This window comes from Colossoma macropomum, unplaced genomic scaffold, assembly GCF_904425465.1.
Source record: "Colossoma macropomum unplaced genomic scaffold, Colossoma_macropomum, whole genome shotgun sequence".
Classification (NCBI taxonomy): domain Eukaryota; kingdom Metazoa; phylum Chordata; class Actinopteri; order Characiformes; family Serrasalmidae; genus Colossoma; species Colossoma macropomum.
The window spans coordinates 964,926-981,106 of NW_023494785.1; the positions used below are offsets into that span (position 1 = coordinate 964,926).

At 41.4% G+C, this 16,181-nt stretch overlaps 1 protein-coding gene across 1 annotated transcript; it reads right to left on the reverse strand.

Moving 5' to 3' along the window:
* LOC118813259 (obscurin-like) lies at window positions 1-15,850 on the reverse strand. The gene is made up of 7 exons (XM_036578494.1): window positions 15,697-15,850; window positions 10,892-10,930; window positions 8,078-8,320; window positions 5,477-5,782; window positions 2,144-2,431; window positions 1,516-1,746; window positions 1-184 (listed from the first exon to the last, which is right to left on the reverse strand). The coding sequence occupies exons 1-7, from the start codon at window positions 15,833-15,835 to the stop codon at window positions 12-14; spliced, it is 1,419 nt and encodes a 472-aa protein (XP_036434387.1). The 5' UTR covers window positions 15,836-15,850; the 3' UTR covers window positions 1-11.
* Window positions 15,851-16,181: the final 331 nt, after the last annotated feature.

Sequence of the window (16,181 nt, forward strand, 5' to 3'; positions counted from 1 at the left end):
TATTGGTACAATTAATGTTGTATGTAGTCATTGTCCACACCCTCGTCAATATTCCTCTCCAATCCACTCATCTGATTCTTGAGTCTTCTACAGATAAGCAATGTCACCAGCAGTATCAGCAACCCTGCCACAAACAGCCCCACCACCAGCAGCGCAATGAAGGAGGGCCCTCCACTCTCATTCTCTGGATAGATAGATAGATAGATAGATAGATAGATAGATAGATAGATAGATAGATAGATAGATAGATAGATAGATAGATCTCACATGCAGTAAATGTTGAATTCCAAAAAGTTGATTCCAAGTCAAATCAGGCTAGTCTTAAGTCAGACAAATCCTGAGTAAACCCAGACTACTCCTGAGTCAAGCCAGGCTGGTCCTGAGCCAAGCCAGGCTAGCCTTGAGGCAATCCAAGCTAGTTCTAAGGCAAGCCAGGCTAGTCTTAGTCAAGTCCCAAGCCCCACAGTTGGTATAGTGCAATGGGTAACACAGATCCCTCCCCACCTGGATAAGCACACCACTCTATATCTGCATTTAAACCATGATTGAAAATATTGTTAAAAGCTTTTGCTCAATGAAGTAAATGTAAATGTAATGGAGGCAAACTGATCCCATGTCAAACTGGACTAGTCTTGAGTATGACAAATCCTGAGTTAAGCCAGTCTGGTTCTGGGTAAAGCCAGGTTGGTCCCAGGTCAAGTCAGTTTAGGCAGGCAGGCACTTGATCCCAAAGGGCATTTAGCAGCCAGTATCAGTCACACAACACAGGAGTTATAATAATAATAAGGGTCAAAAAATATGCAATAAGATCTGTAATTTACTCAGGATTTGTCTGACTTGAGACTAGCCTGATTTGACTTGGAATCAACTTTTTGGAATTCAACATTTACTGCATGTGAGAGGCACTTTTAATAATATTTTTATTTATGATACAAATGCAGCCAGATATAGCATAGAATGCTTGCCCAGGTGGAGAGGGAGCTGTGTTACCAAATACACTGTAACAACCATGAGGCTTGGGACTAGCATAGCTTGGCTCGAGACTAAACTAGCTTGACGCAGAACTATTCTGACTTCACTCAGGACTAGCCTGGCCTGCTTCAGGGCCAACTTGACTTGCCTAAGGACTAGTCTGGCTTGCCTCAGATTAGTTTGGCTGGACACAGGACTAGTCTGGCTTCAGTTAACACTAGTCTGGTTTGACTCAGGACAAGCCAGAACAAAGCCTGCCCAAGGACTCTTATTGGTATAGCTAACATCTATACCAAAGAAAAGCAAACATGCATACCTATGCAGGGAAATTGCTGTATGGAGAGCAGTGGCATTAACCACTACATTACCTAATAACACAATGTAAATGGGTCCAAGTGGATTGGATCCTAAAGGGCATTTTTTAAGGATGACATTAGGGCAGATCAGCTCAGCATGGGGACCAACATGGTCACCTCACTGGAAAATGGAAGTGTGAAAAGTACCTGTTCAAGACAAAAAGAGAGTATGAAAGTGTGTGTTTACCTTTCAGGATACACTCGTTGCTGTGGCGGGACTGGCCTATCCCCTCAAATTTGGCAGAGCAGGTGTATGTCCCAGCCCCCTTAGAGCTGATGTAGTAGTCAGACTCCTCCAGCACCACTGTTCGTGTTTCTCCAGGGGGAGTGTAATGCCAGCGGTAGGAGTCAGAATCTCTACACTTCTGGCACTCACAGTACAGTTTCTCACAGTCCAGGTGGGCCATAGGAGGACCGTCTACCACATCAAACACATTAGTCATATATACAGTCATGGTAAACAAATACCACATGAAACTGTTGAATGAAACTTTTTCCCCCAAATAAAGCAGGAAATATAAATTCCTTAGGTAAAATATATTACGCATAAATGTATCTGAATGTTATAAATGTTTTATCAATGATGTGAAATGATATGATTGTGTTATGAATTTGTTATGAATGCTTTTTTGATGCATCATGAATGTGACATGACTGTATTATGAATGGATTATGAGTGTTTATGAATTATTATGAACATATTAATATCATTGCATCATGGCATCACTGTGATTTGTTTGCAATCTTATTCTTGTACTGTATTGTCACTGTGTGTTGTTTTGTGTTGGTGCTGTTATTATTGTGTTTTTTGTTACCTATGACTTTGAGAAGCTGTTGATCAGAGGGCAAGCTGCTATGGGTCAGTGCCTCTTTACTGATGTGGATGAACCTGTAGGTGGCGTTGCAGGCGTACATGCCTTGGTCAGACTTGGCAACATTTGAGATGACAACTGTATCCTTTGGTGCATCCTTTTTGATTTCTGTTCCATCCTTATAAAACACAGCCTGGTCCACATGTGCACCACCCCACACATCACAGCTCAGAGAGACAGTATCACCTGACCACGCTGGCCTTTGGGATATCTGCAGCATCACCATTTTCTCTGAGAGAAAGACAGACAGAAAAGTGGGAGGAATTGGTTCATTCATCATGAACTTTACACACAATGTAAAGGGCAACAGGTACAGGTTCACACACACACACACACACACACACACACACACACACACACACACACACACACACATATATCAGTTCATGAAATTTCTTCCCTCCTAGATATTGAACAGTGGAAGCATTTAGGAACCACAGCAACTCAGCCAGGACGTATCAGCCCACATAAAGTTACAGAGCGGGTCTCAGAGTTCTGAGGAGCAAGAAGCATAAAAGTCTTCAACGCTCTGCTGATCAATAACTGCAGAGTTCAAACCTCCTCTGGTATCAACATCAGCACAGAAACTACACCAGGAGCTTCATGACAGGGTTTACATGGCCGAGCAGCTGCATATAAGCCTTACATCACCAAGCACAGTGACAAGCGTCGGATGGAGTGGAGTAAAGCGCCACCACTGTGGTGCGACAAATCAGCTTCTCTATCTGTCAGTCTGATGGACGAGTCTGGGTTTGGCGAATGCCAGGAGAACGTTACCTGCCTGACTGCACTGTGCCAGCTGTAGAGTTTGGTGGAGGAGGGATGATGATATGGGGCTGTTTTTCAGGGGTTGGTCTAGAACCCTCAGTTCCAGTGAAGGGAAATCTTAATGCTTCAGCACCAAGACATTTTGGACAGTTGTACACTTCCAACTTTGTGGAACACTTTGGGTAAGAACCTTTCCTGTTCCAGCATGACTGAGCCCCAGTGACCAAAGCAAGGTATAACAACTTGTTTGGCAGAGATACTGATTTGGGCATCCTTAATATTTTCTGTTTGAGGAGTGTTAATCCTTAAGAGAAAAAATATACATATTCCACTGTCATGATTTCTAAACACAACAATCAGGCTCTTGGTCCCCAGTTTAGTGGCTGCCCATGGGTGAGGGGCAATGAGCCACATTCATAAAATTTGTTGATAGCAGCGCTATACAACACAAAATGTGCAGCACTAAATAAGAGCTATTCATGAAGACACCAAGCCAGTGATTAACACACCAGTGTCTTTTTAACATTGTGGCATTTTCACCAGTATCCTAGCTAAGAGCCAATCATAATACATATTTAAATGAGGCCATACTGTCACACATTCAGCAAACTCTCAAGAAGACTTCATCTCCCAGAATCCCATGGGAGATCATGAGACTGAGCAACCTCACTCGGAATCGGACTCAGACAGAGACTCCATTGCCCATACTGCAATGGGAGCTCACGTGACTTCTGACTCTCGTCTGCGCTCTATCAGTGCTCACATTGCCCAGATTACTAACTGCTTTCACCTGTGTGTGTTGTCATATGACCAGAGATAGTAGTATATAAGCCCAGGCTTTAGGTAGCTTCTTTGCGAGTTATTGTTTCCCTGAAACCTACTGATTCCCGGCTGGGTGACCAGGGTCGTTTCTGTGTGGAGTTTGCCTGTTCTCCCCGTGTCTGCGTGGGTTTCCTCCGGGTACTCCAGTTTCCTCCCACAGTCCAAAAACATGCAGTCAGGCTAAGTGGACATGCTAAATTGCCCCTAGGTGTGAGTGTGTGTGACTGTGTATGTCTGTCTGTCTGCCCTGCGATGGACTGGCGACCTGTCCAGGGTGTATCCTGCCTTCCGCCCAATGACAGCTGGGATAGGCTCCAGCACCCCACCGCGACCCAGAAGGATAAGCGGTTTAGATAATGTATGGATGGATGGATGAAACCTACTGAGCGTTGTATTCCTGATTTCCTGTATTCCGTGTTTTTGACCACTGCTTTGTTTATTCCGTTTCTGACTTTTGCTTTGTCCTTTTGTACTTTTGCCTTTCCTGACTGATCTGTGTTTTTGAATCCATTGGCCTGTTTTATGGCTACGATTTTTGCTCTGCTCCTTTGATTCCGGTTTGTTGTTTGATATTAAACAACCATTGACCTTACATCCGCGAGCGTCTGGTTTCTGTTGACTTGTCACACATACAATTTAAAAACCGACCAAATGAAGTTCTATTTGGCTGCCAAAATGGAGACAATGAAAGAAATAAATAAAAAAAGACGCAAAGAAAATCTAATTTTTCAGAATCAGAGCTTCAAGAGAAGTTTTGCAAATATGAGTGAACTGTTGGGCAATATGCTTTTAACTGTTAATCAAGAAACAAAGATTTTTTATCAGAAAATGTTGATACTGGAAAAAATTACATAAAAATAGAATTAAAAATGTAACAATTTTAAACTTTTAATTATAGGGATTATATTTTGGTATGCATGATTTAACTTGTCACTGGTAATAATTCAAGCCTTTTTCTAAATCCATATAATTGCAGTAACAAGTTTTACTAACATAAATTAAAGTTTAACATTTGGTATATTTATTACCATTAAAGATTTAATTGACATGACGAAAGTCTATTTAATATGGCAAGATTTTTTTTTTTTTTATTCAATTTGCACATTAGAAAATATCACAAACAAATATTATTGTATAGTCCAAATTCAGTTTTGACTAGAAAGAAATGAATTTTCACTATGAAATCAAAAAAAAGTCTTAAAAGCTAATACTGCTCACAACAAAAAGGAAAGAAAAAGATGCTTTTTAAATTCAGGTCCAGTAAATCTGTCAGTCTGAAATTCTGCTCCAGCAAATCTTTTTTCTTATCTGCTCTCCTACAACAGCAGTTAGAAAACTACTGCCAGAATAGTTCAGGTGTTGTTTTGTGTCGTGTTATGAATTGCTATGATCACATGTAAAGGAAGGGAAAATGCAGCAACACCTCACATCACACAGGCAGTAAAACATGCCTATATTCCCTGTTACAGCCAGGCTGTTCACTCCTAATGTCACAGTAAATCTGGCGGTGTGTTTTATGTATTTAGCCACTGTGTTTGTCAGTCCTGGTCCTGGGAAGCTTTTAGTCTGCATGTATCTTCGTCAAACCATTCTGTGCCTTACAGCAGGTGTTGTTGCATGAAACCACACAGAGCATGAACCCACTCAGGGCCTCAGACTGAGCGCCTCTGGAACTGAAGATCTCACCTGTAGCTGTGAGCTTGACGGTGTTACTGCGTGGACGCTCCTCCTTTGGTCTCGCCTTGGTGTTCATGCACCAGAAGATCCTGTCGCCTACATGTTGAACGTCAGCGTGTGTGACCACACTGCGGTTGCTGTTCGTCCACTTCTCTGGCAGGATAGGGAGCCACTTTTCACCTTCACCTTCTGTATAACGACACCACCAGTCCTTCAGCCCCTCCTCCACGTAGAGCTCCATGAGAACCACACCTCCTTTACCTAGAACAGTCTTCGCTCTGTTTAAAAAAGAGAGCGACGCCAGGGGCACCATGTCTGCCAGAGGAGGAGGAGAGAAAGAGAGAGAGAGAGAGAGAGAGAGAGAGAGAGAGAGAGAGAGAGAACTGAAAATATAGCACATCAGCCACAGCATAATATTTATAAAAATGAAGAAAGGTTTCATTCAAAATTTACAATCACTTATTACACTTTATTATACTTATTATACAGATATTTATATTACTTCTTATTTCTATTCTATACAATTAAATCTTATAAACTAGACACCAAAAGGTATTATAAAGGTTTTATGCAATATTTTAGAATAACAATGAGTTGTTGCATACTGTAAATGCTACACTGTAATTATCTATCTATCTATCTATCTATCTATCTATCTATCTATGTTTCTACCTCAAGATCACCACTTTAATATTATTTCAATTAAATTAAAGTAAAAATATTAGAATGTCTTTCTGAATATTATTTTTATTAAAACTTTATCTTGGATGTGATTTTTATTAGAACTTCATTCCAGATATAATTTTATTAGAACGTCATTCTGGATATTACTTTTATCTGAATTTTATTTTGGATGTTAATTTTATTACAACTTCATTTTTGATGTTCTACAGCCTTCTCAGTCCTTTTAGAACATTCTACAGCTCTGGTCATCATTCTGGACACATCTTACATAACCTTCTAGCTTTTTTAACACTAAGAAACAGCATGGGACAAACATACTTAAATGATTTTAAATATTTATATAGTTTAATTTTGTTGAAAGCATTTGAGCATGATGCTAATTGTTAAAGTATAACTTGATTACGTTTTGTAGCTACTTTAGCCTCATAGCTCCAGCAATAAAAATAAAGAAGCAAACTTCACTTTTTGTTGACTACATTTCAGAAAAATGAGGAAAGTTTTTACAAACTATTGCTTTTTTATTATATTACAACTTGCAATTAAAAAAATGGGGCTGGGGCAATTTAAGACTATGAACATTGTGTAGTGTTTAGAAAACATTTTAAAATAGGTGTTGTAATCATACAAAGGAGCAACCAGGAAAAGCTGAGTCCTTTAAGAGTGAGCATGGATCGAGGCCATTTTGCCAAAAATGCATCTGCAAACAATCCAACACTTTAAGACCAACGTTCCTCAGAAATCCGGGATGCATAAAGGAAAAGGCCAAAAAACAAAACTGAATGCCTGTGACCTTCGACCCCTCAGACAGGACTGTATTAAAAACCAGCATGTCTCTGTAGTTATATCACTACATGGGCTCAGTAATACTTTGACAAAGTGTCGTCAATAAACGCTGTTCAGTGCTGCATCCACAAATGCAAGTTACTATGTACAGTGGAATGTCCAGAAACACGGCCAACTTCTCTGGGCCTGAGCTCATCTGAAATGGACTGATGCTCAGTGGAAATGTGTATTGTGGTCTGACGAGTCCAGATTGTTTATGGAAATAATGGACGTCTTGTTTACCAGGCCAAAGAAGAAAAGGACTGTCCAGATTGTTACCAGCATAAAGTTTAAAATCCAGCATCTGTCATGGTGTGTGGGGGGGTATTAGTGGGTAACCTGCACATCTGTGAAAGCTTCATTAACACTGAACACATTTTGTAGAGACATAAGTTGCCCTTTAGATTACCTCTTTTTCAGGGACGTCCATATTTATTTCACCACGACACACCAAAAAAACATTCTGCACGTTTTATAGCAGCACGGCTGCATAATCAGAAAGTGCACGTGACATACTGACCTGCCTGCAGCCCAGGACTGTCCCTACTGAAAACGTGTCCTAAGCTCAAAATACGACAACAAAGACCCCGTATGGTTGCACGGTAGAAGACTTAATAGATTTCCTTAATTCACTTTCAAACTGAATCAGTTTGTGTCTTCAGTCTCTACACATTTATTAAATGCTGTTAAAAAAGTGTAAACATCCATCCATCCATCATCTAAACCGCTTATCCTTCTGGGTCGCGGTGGGGTGCTGGAGCCTATCCCAGCTGTCATTGGGCGGAAGGCAAGTGTAAACATGCTTCTGTAAAATGTTTTTTGGAATGTGTTGCAAGTGCATCAAATTAGGAATGAGCATGTGTTTACACCCCACAAAAAAACAACAAATATTGTTACATTATTGTTTTATTATTGTTCCTATTGTTATATTGTACAAATTACAGTATAGTTTGTACCATTATTAATTTAATACAGGTCAAACAAAATTTGCTAATCACTCTTTTCTGTTTTGATTTGCTTTTCACACACTGTCCCAATTTTTTTTGTTTTTTTAATTTGATTTTGTATGTGGTTGTTGATTTTTTAAATGTTGTGATGTCCTACCCAGCACTGTGATCTCCACTTCATCACTCCTCTTGCCTCCACTCTCACAGGTGTACCTCCCTGAGTCCGACACTGTCGCCGCAGCAATTTCTAACTTGCCATTTCGAATGTTGTCGGAGAGCTGGACTCCATCTTTGTACCATTTTACATCATTGTTGTGAACAGTGTCGCCATCCTTACACCTCAGAGTGACCTCATCAGCCACGTACAGACGGTGAGGGGGGAACCCTGGAAACAGGGACACTGAAAGAGAGAGAGAGAGAGAGAGAGAGAGAGAGAGAGAGAGAGAGAGAGAGAGAGAGAGAGAGAGATGGTTTAGTATTCTGGTTATACTGTTGTATGCAAAAATATGGGCACCCCTGCACAAATGACCTGTTTTGTTGATTTTCTAAGACTGGCTTTTTTGTTTCGAGACTTTTGTGCAACTTTGGTTGTTTGAAATCGACATGAAAGTAAATTTCACTTGAGTTGCATAATGTAATGCATGCTCCAGCTTGGTTGAAACTCAGCCGCAAGAGTTGCACTCAACTTGACTTCATGAATCAAACGTCATGAAAATATCAAAATGCTGATAACGCATCTTGAGATCAAACAATATAAATTCAAATCACTGATTTTGCAGGTTGGTAGTTTTTCATTTTGTCAATTGTTTTGAGCCACGAAGCTATTGTTTCTGTAAACGGCAGCTTTAACATGCCAGCTAATGCTGACAGCTGTTTAAATGGCTGCTTGTGCCATTTATTCTTCTTTAGTCAGTCATCATGATTTATGTAGCTAGATGAATTTTCTCCTAACTTTATGCCCCCTGTTGTTTACAGCAGTTTAGCCTCGCCCATTCAGCCTACATCAGTTTAGCTCCACCCATTCAGGCTATGGCAGTTTAGCCCCACCATTCAGCTACAGCAGTTTAGCTCCACCATTCAGCCTACAGCAGTTTAGCCCCACCTTTCAGCTACAGCAGTTTAGCCCCACCCATTCAGTCTACAGCAGTTTAGCCCCACCATTCAGTCTACAGCAGTTTAGCTCCACCATTCAGTCTACAGCAGTTTAGCCCCACCATTCAGTCTACAGCAGTTTAGCTCCACCATTCAGCTACAGCAGTTTAGCTCCACCATTCAGCTACAGCAGTTTAGCCCCACCATTCAGCTACAGCAGTTTAGCTCCACCCATTCAGCTACAGCAGTTTAGCTCCACCCATTCAGCTACAGCAGTTTAGCTCCACCATTCAGCTACAGCAGTTTAGCCCCACCATTCAGCTACAGCAGTTTAGCTCCACCATTCAGCCTACAGCAGTTTAGCTCCACCATTCAGCCTACAGCAGTTTAGCCCCACCCATTCAGTCTACAGCAGTTTAGCCCCACCATTCAGCTACAGCAGTTTAGCTCCACCATTCAGCTACAGCAGTTTAGCCCCACCATTCAGTCTACAGCAGTTTAGCCCCACCATTCAGTCTACAGCAGTTTAGCCCCACCATTCAGCTACAGCAGTTTAGCTCCACCATTCAGCTACAGCAGTTTAGCCCCACCATTCAGTCTACAGCAGTTTAGCCCCACCATTCAGTCTACAGCAGTTTAGCCCCACCATTCAGTCTACAGCAGTTTAGCCCCACCATTCAGTCTACAGCAGTTTAGCTCCACCATTCAGCCTACAGCAGTTTAGCTCCACCATTCAGCCTACAGCAGTTTAGCCCCACCCATTCAGTCTACAGCAGTTTAGCTCCACCATTCAGTCTACAGCAGTTTAGCTCCACCATTCAGCCTACAGCAGTTTAGCTCCACCATTCAGCTACAGCAGTTTAGCCCCACCATTCAGTCTACAGCAGTTTAGCTCCACCATTCAGCCTACAGCAGTTTAGCTCCACCATTCAGCCTACAGCAGTTTAGCCCCACCCATTCAGTCTACAGCAGTTTAGCTCCACCATTCAGTCTACAGCAGTTTAGCCCCACCATTCAGCTACAGCAGTTTAGCTCCACCATTCAGTCTACAGCAGTTTAGCCCCACCATTCAGCTACAGCAGTTTAGCTCCACCATTCAGTCTACAGCAGTTTAGCCCCACCATTCAGTCTACAGCAGTTTAGCCCCACCATTCAGCTACAGCAGTTTAGCTCCACCATTCAGTCTACAGCAGTTTAGCCCCACCATTCAGCTACAGCAGTTTAGCCCCACCATTCAGTCTACAGCAGTTTAGCCCCACCATTCAGTCTACAGCAGTTTAGCCCCACCCATTCAGTCTACAGCAGTTTAGCCCCACCATTCAGCCTACAGCAGTTTAGCCCCACCTATTCAGTCTACAGCAGTTTAGCTCCACCATTCAGTCTACAGCAGTTTAGCCCCACCATTCAGTCTACAGCAGTTTAGCTCCACCATTCAGCCTACAGCAGTTTAGCCCCACCCATTCAGTCTACAGCAGTTTTGCCCCACCATTCAGCTACAGCAGTTTAGCCCCACCATTCAGTCTACAGCAGTTTAGCCCCACCATTCAGCTACAGCAGTTTAGCCCCACCATTCAGTCTACAGCAGTTTAACTCCACCATTCAGCTACAGCAGTTTAGCAGTTTAGAGAGAGGTTGTAAAATTATCATGTACATATAAATTATGACTCTTTCTCTGTATATAAACATACATGAACACTATTAAGTGGACCACAGGGAAAAAAATTAAAATTCAAATAAATGTAGAATTTTATTCCAAGTAGTTTTTTAACCATTTCTATTGGTTTATTAATCATGAAACATTCACATAATACAAACAGTAACCTGTGTTTTCAAGTTATATAAAAACGTTATGAGGTCGTATGTTTGTGTGTACACCTACCTTTTAGTTGTGCTTGTCCTCTTGCAAACACCAAAAACACTTAAAATGGAGAAGATCTATCAGTTAGTATTCATGACACGCCCACTGCCACATACAAACACCCCAAACTCTGTCAGCTGCACTCCAGAAGAAAACACTGATTTGAAACAACATAGCTCCTATTAATTAGAATTATTATAAAAATAGTTCTTCAATGAAACTGATATTCCACAAATTATTCATTTTTTTTCTGCATAATTAGATGGTTAAGATGTAAACAGAGTCATTCAGAGTGGTTTGGTGTGAAACGCTCCGTTCTAGAGAAACTTACTGAGTCAGAACTGTTCACAGTGGTGGTGATAGGAACCAGACGTCCACCTCTAAAAGCTCCCTCACAGAAAGTTCCTACATGAAATGGTTATGAATTCACTGCCTGATGACTGAGACACTGTTTTATGATAGTTTAGAGAACTTAAACTCCATTCATGGTGGAGGGATACATGCAGGGCGCTGTGAGGCAAAATAGTCCCCAAAGAAAACTTATTATTTCAGATTTTCCACTATTTTTATTCACCGCCACTGTAAAGAAATCTATGTCTCAAGCTACACTTGAGTAGCCATGCTACTTAGAGCACAAACTAACATCAAATTATTGGCCATAGCCGAGCAAACAGAAACCATAGCAATATAGGAGGTACACTTGGCAGCATACCTTATTGTACTTAGCCACACTAGACAAATTAAAATGTACATCACTGGTCCCAGCAATTTGGTATGCTTTGTGACACAGTGAGAAGGCTGAAGCCATTCTCAATGCCTCTAAGCCTTTCATGGAAGGTCTGCAGTTTGCACTGGTGCTGGAACCATTTCAATGGTTCCTGTTCCATGTCCCCAGCTGGAATCAACAGAGTTCCTATTGGGTCCTCTGGACTTGAAAGACATCTTCCTGAAGGCCTGCTTGTGTCCCCCACTCATGTCTTTGCGAAGAAGCGTCTTTTGTATGCCCCCGTTGTTAATGTTAGCAGCCCTAACATATGGCTTCCTCCTCGCCATGTAACTGCCACTGTACAATCAGTGGTAATGACATCAGTGAGAAGAGCGACACCTGTTTCTGTCGATTGTTCTTGGGAAGATTGTTTGGTTTTTGTCTCCACACAAGACGTGACTGTGCACTAGTCCTTCTGATGATCTTCCCATTCCTGGGGGGTTGACAGAACAGGAGGTTTCACATGCCAAAGCCCTTTTCTCAAAGTATGGTAGCATATTTTCCAGAGGAGGACACTTGAGTTGCACCACTTTGAGACTCATGAGATTCTACTGCTGGATGATGTTCCAGTGCACCAGCCCTATCGAAGGCCCCCCACACACACCTCAATATGAAACCATAAAAGTTCATATTCAACAGCTGTTGGATAGTCAGGTTATTAGAGAAAGCAGTAGCCCTTACTCTTCTCCCATTGTCTTAGTGACCAAGAAAGATGGAAGTTTTGTTGACTATTGACAGTTGAATCCTAAAACACGCCAGATATGATGCACATCTCCTTCCCAGGACACAGTAGTCTTTAGGTGCCCTCTCTGGTGCAAGATGTTTATCCACTCTTGACTTAGCTAGTGAGCTAGCTCTCTGAGTCAACAGAGAGTAAGGATGGTTCATGAGCATATAAGGCAGAGATTGGAGAAGCAGACTCACAGAGGAAACAATGATCAAGTGAATGACTCTGGGTTTAAAGAAGGGCAGCTTGTCTATTTGCGGAATTGTGTATTAGGCTGGACTAAGGTCCAAGATTACTGGAATTCCTGTGTGTATCAGTTAGTCTGAAGTCCATGATGAACGGAGGTTGTACATTCAGTGGCCCAGGATCCTTATGAAGAAGGACTGGTTCAACAGGTGCACCAGTCTAAGTTGAGGGCAGTTGCAGAAGGGCAGCAACATGGGATAGGGGAAGCGACCCCTATAGGGCTGACTCACCAAGTCTGAGTCTCTACAGAAGACGTATCAAGAAACTCAATAAGAGGACCCCAAGAGATACATGAGCCACGCAGGTCACTTAACCCTGATGAAGTGGATGTCTTACCTGCATGCATTCCGCTACACTCTTCAGCTATATCTACTGCAGGCCAGCATTCAAACCCTCAGAGGCTGCCATGAGCAGCTGTGATCAGGAGGAATGTTAAGTAGAGGCCACCAGATCTTGAACATTAACATGCTTTAGTAGAAGGTGCCATTGTCGGACTGCCAATTCATTTGACGGGGGTGGATTGTAGCCAGTGTAGTTGATGACCTTTTTTGTGGGGTATATGTCATTAATTAGAATGGGAGTGGGCATGTAACATAAGAGCACTGTATTCCGTACCGTACTTCGGCACTTTTCCCGTTTCAGTAGTTATTGCGGAAATACCCGAAGTCATACACGATTTAATGATTGGTTGGACTCTGTAAAATCCGCCTAGCAACCAATATGCACTTTGATTGGTCACATTTGGGCCAATACTTTTAAAGAAATAAGAAAAGAGCATCATCTGCGTCATCAGTTTGTGCCGTCAGTACTCCCTACACCAGCTTCCACAGAGGGAGCGGTTTTCCCTGCAGTGTTTTCCCTGCAGTTTATTAGAAGTTTATGAAATCTAATTGCATAAAAACAGACATTAACTGATCATACTGATTATAAAATTTTATAATATAAACAATATGTGCAGTTAATGAAGCTACCTTGGAAAAAAAGCCCAGTAAAGTGAGGCAGTGCTGTGAAGCTGCGCTGAAAGGAGTCTGCTGAGGTAAATTAGCTGACGGTGTAAACTCAGATTAACAGCTCAGTACTGAACACGCTGTGTTTCATGGTGATAATCCACTGTTTAATATTCGTTTTAGTGTTAAATATGATGTTTAAACGTGCTAAAATGTATTTTAACTGGCTGTGAAAGTTTCCCCACCCCACTTACATTTGCATCCCTGGGTTTCCCCACCCGCCATGTTCGCGTGGCGCTGGGGGGGTCGGTCACTATTTGCATAGATTTGATGTCCAAACCCAGCTTAGATGGTCTTACCAACCGATTTGATGGAAAAAAGGATATATGATAATGTCTCAGATGTGTTGTTGACAAATGTCAAGAAAGTGGTTTTTATTACACAAACAGGAAAATTTGCATGTGTTCCACCTGTCATAGTGGTATTTAGCAATTAAAGTGGGTTCCTTCTTGGCTAGTGTCGAGGTATAGGCGAATGGGCATGGAGACGCCATGGGTTCTGTTAGCATTGGCCATTTGGAGCCAAGCTTACCAGCGGCAGTGTACATTTTAATTTGCGCAGTGTGGCTAAGTACAATAAAGAATGCTGCTGAGTGCATCACCTATGTTGCTATGATTTCTGTGCTCAGCTGTGGCCAGTAATTTGATGTTTGTGTTCTGTTAGCATTTAGCTAAGTAATTAGCATTTAGCCTAGCTTCTGATTCACATTATCAGCCTTATTGCTACACTGGGTATGTTTTCACTCTGTATTGTCCAAATTGTTGTTTTGTTTTAGTCAGTCACTTGATATTTAGTTAGCATCCGGCTAAGTAACAGTGCTGCTTCATGAAGGGTTCACACAGCATTTGAGTGTAGCTTTCAGCTTCTTTTGCTAGCCTTATTGCTGCTTTTAATCACTACTGCTAGCTTTTTAATTTTTTTTTATTTATTTTAGACTTAAGTACATTTTCCTGAGCCAGCTATCATGTTATTCCTGGGAGTGTGATACGTTTTGCCTTACATTGTTAATACTTTGTGAAAAGTACACTAAGCCTATTTGTGTGTGTCTCATTTACTGAACGATGCATAGAAAATCCCACTCTGTGTTTATCTGTTTGGTGATCATATAAGTGACCTAAAATTTTATAATTTTTTCAAGTACTGAATTAACGCAGGACATGATGGCAAAACGTGACACAACCCTAGAGTCCACTCTACATGTATAGATGGTTTCATACCGTAGAGCACTCCCAGCGGCTACACTTACTTTCCTTAAAAACAGTTCAAGGAGGCAAAACATCTCTTTCAAGTACACAACTCCAAAAAGAGAAGTAAACATCTGCACAGAGCTGAGAATCCTCAGATTCCTCTTTCACTTTAACACAGTTTAAATACAAGCTGGATTCTGGGAATCATTAACACTGCTTTTTGAGTGAAAAAAGGAACTGCACCACAGAGAACTTTACAGAGTCTGTGACTGTATTCACAGCACAAATTCAAACAGTATGTGTAGCTGAACGAACTTGTGAAACAGCTGGAGCTGCATCCAGTAGAAGCTCCAATATTATACAGTGTTTTATAAGCACAGTTTGAGCCAAATTACAAAGATCAACAACTTTACAGAAAACAGCATGTTTAGCTTTTAGGCTTTTAAATGTATTTATGTTTACTTACTCTAAAGTTAAACTGAGTTTTCACTACAACACACTGCCCAGTAAATAGTTTTAAAAGGTAAAGACTTCCACTGAGCTGTTTACTGTGAGCTCGGTTTGCAGTGTCAATCTGCAGGATTACAGATGGACAGTGCAGTGACCATGCAGCAGCTGGCATTTTCTGATGATACAAGGCTGGACCTAAAACCAAACTCACAGTTTACTGAGGTGCCACACTTGATGCCACACTGACCACCATCACACTCCAGACTAAAGTCATCTTAATCTTAATCTGATCTTAATCTGCATTCAACACTGTGAAAGACTGAGAAGTATGTGTGATCAGGCCAAACATAAAACAGATCAATCAACACACAGAGAGAGAGAGAGAGAGAGAGAGAGAGAGAGAGAGAGAGAGAGAAATAAACAATAAAGCCTATTCATTTCACCTGATAAGATGAAGAGATTCATGTCCATTGCTGAGTGAGTCCTGAATACACTGAGAGAGAGTGAGTGTCTTAGAGGAAGAGAGGAAGAGAGGAAGAGAGGAGAAGGGGAGGAGTGGACAGAGCTGCTGTTAGAGGACATTTGCTTAGTGTTTTTGTGGAATGAAACAAAAAGGAAAGAAAACTTCCTAGTATCACAGTCTACCAGAAACACACAAACCACGAATAAGAAGCAAAAGGGAACAGAATGTAACAGCTTGGGGAAAAAATACGTGTGTGTGTGTGTATATAAAATACACAATCAAATAAAACTGAAACAAACACAAAGTCATTCAAGCTTTAATACCTTTAATATAGTCTTTCATTTTGTTTAAATGTGCTGCTAAATCTGACTGAACTGATAAGTTGATCTGTGAATCATCAGCATGACAAAAAACCAGCATTGTTATGACCCAGCATTATGAAGCAGGGGCTGTAAGTACAGTGAA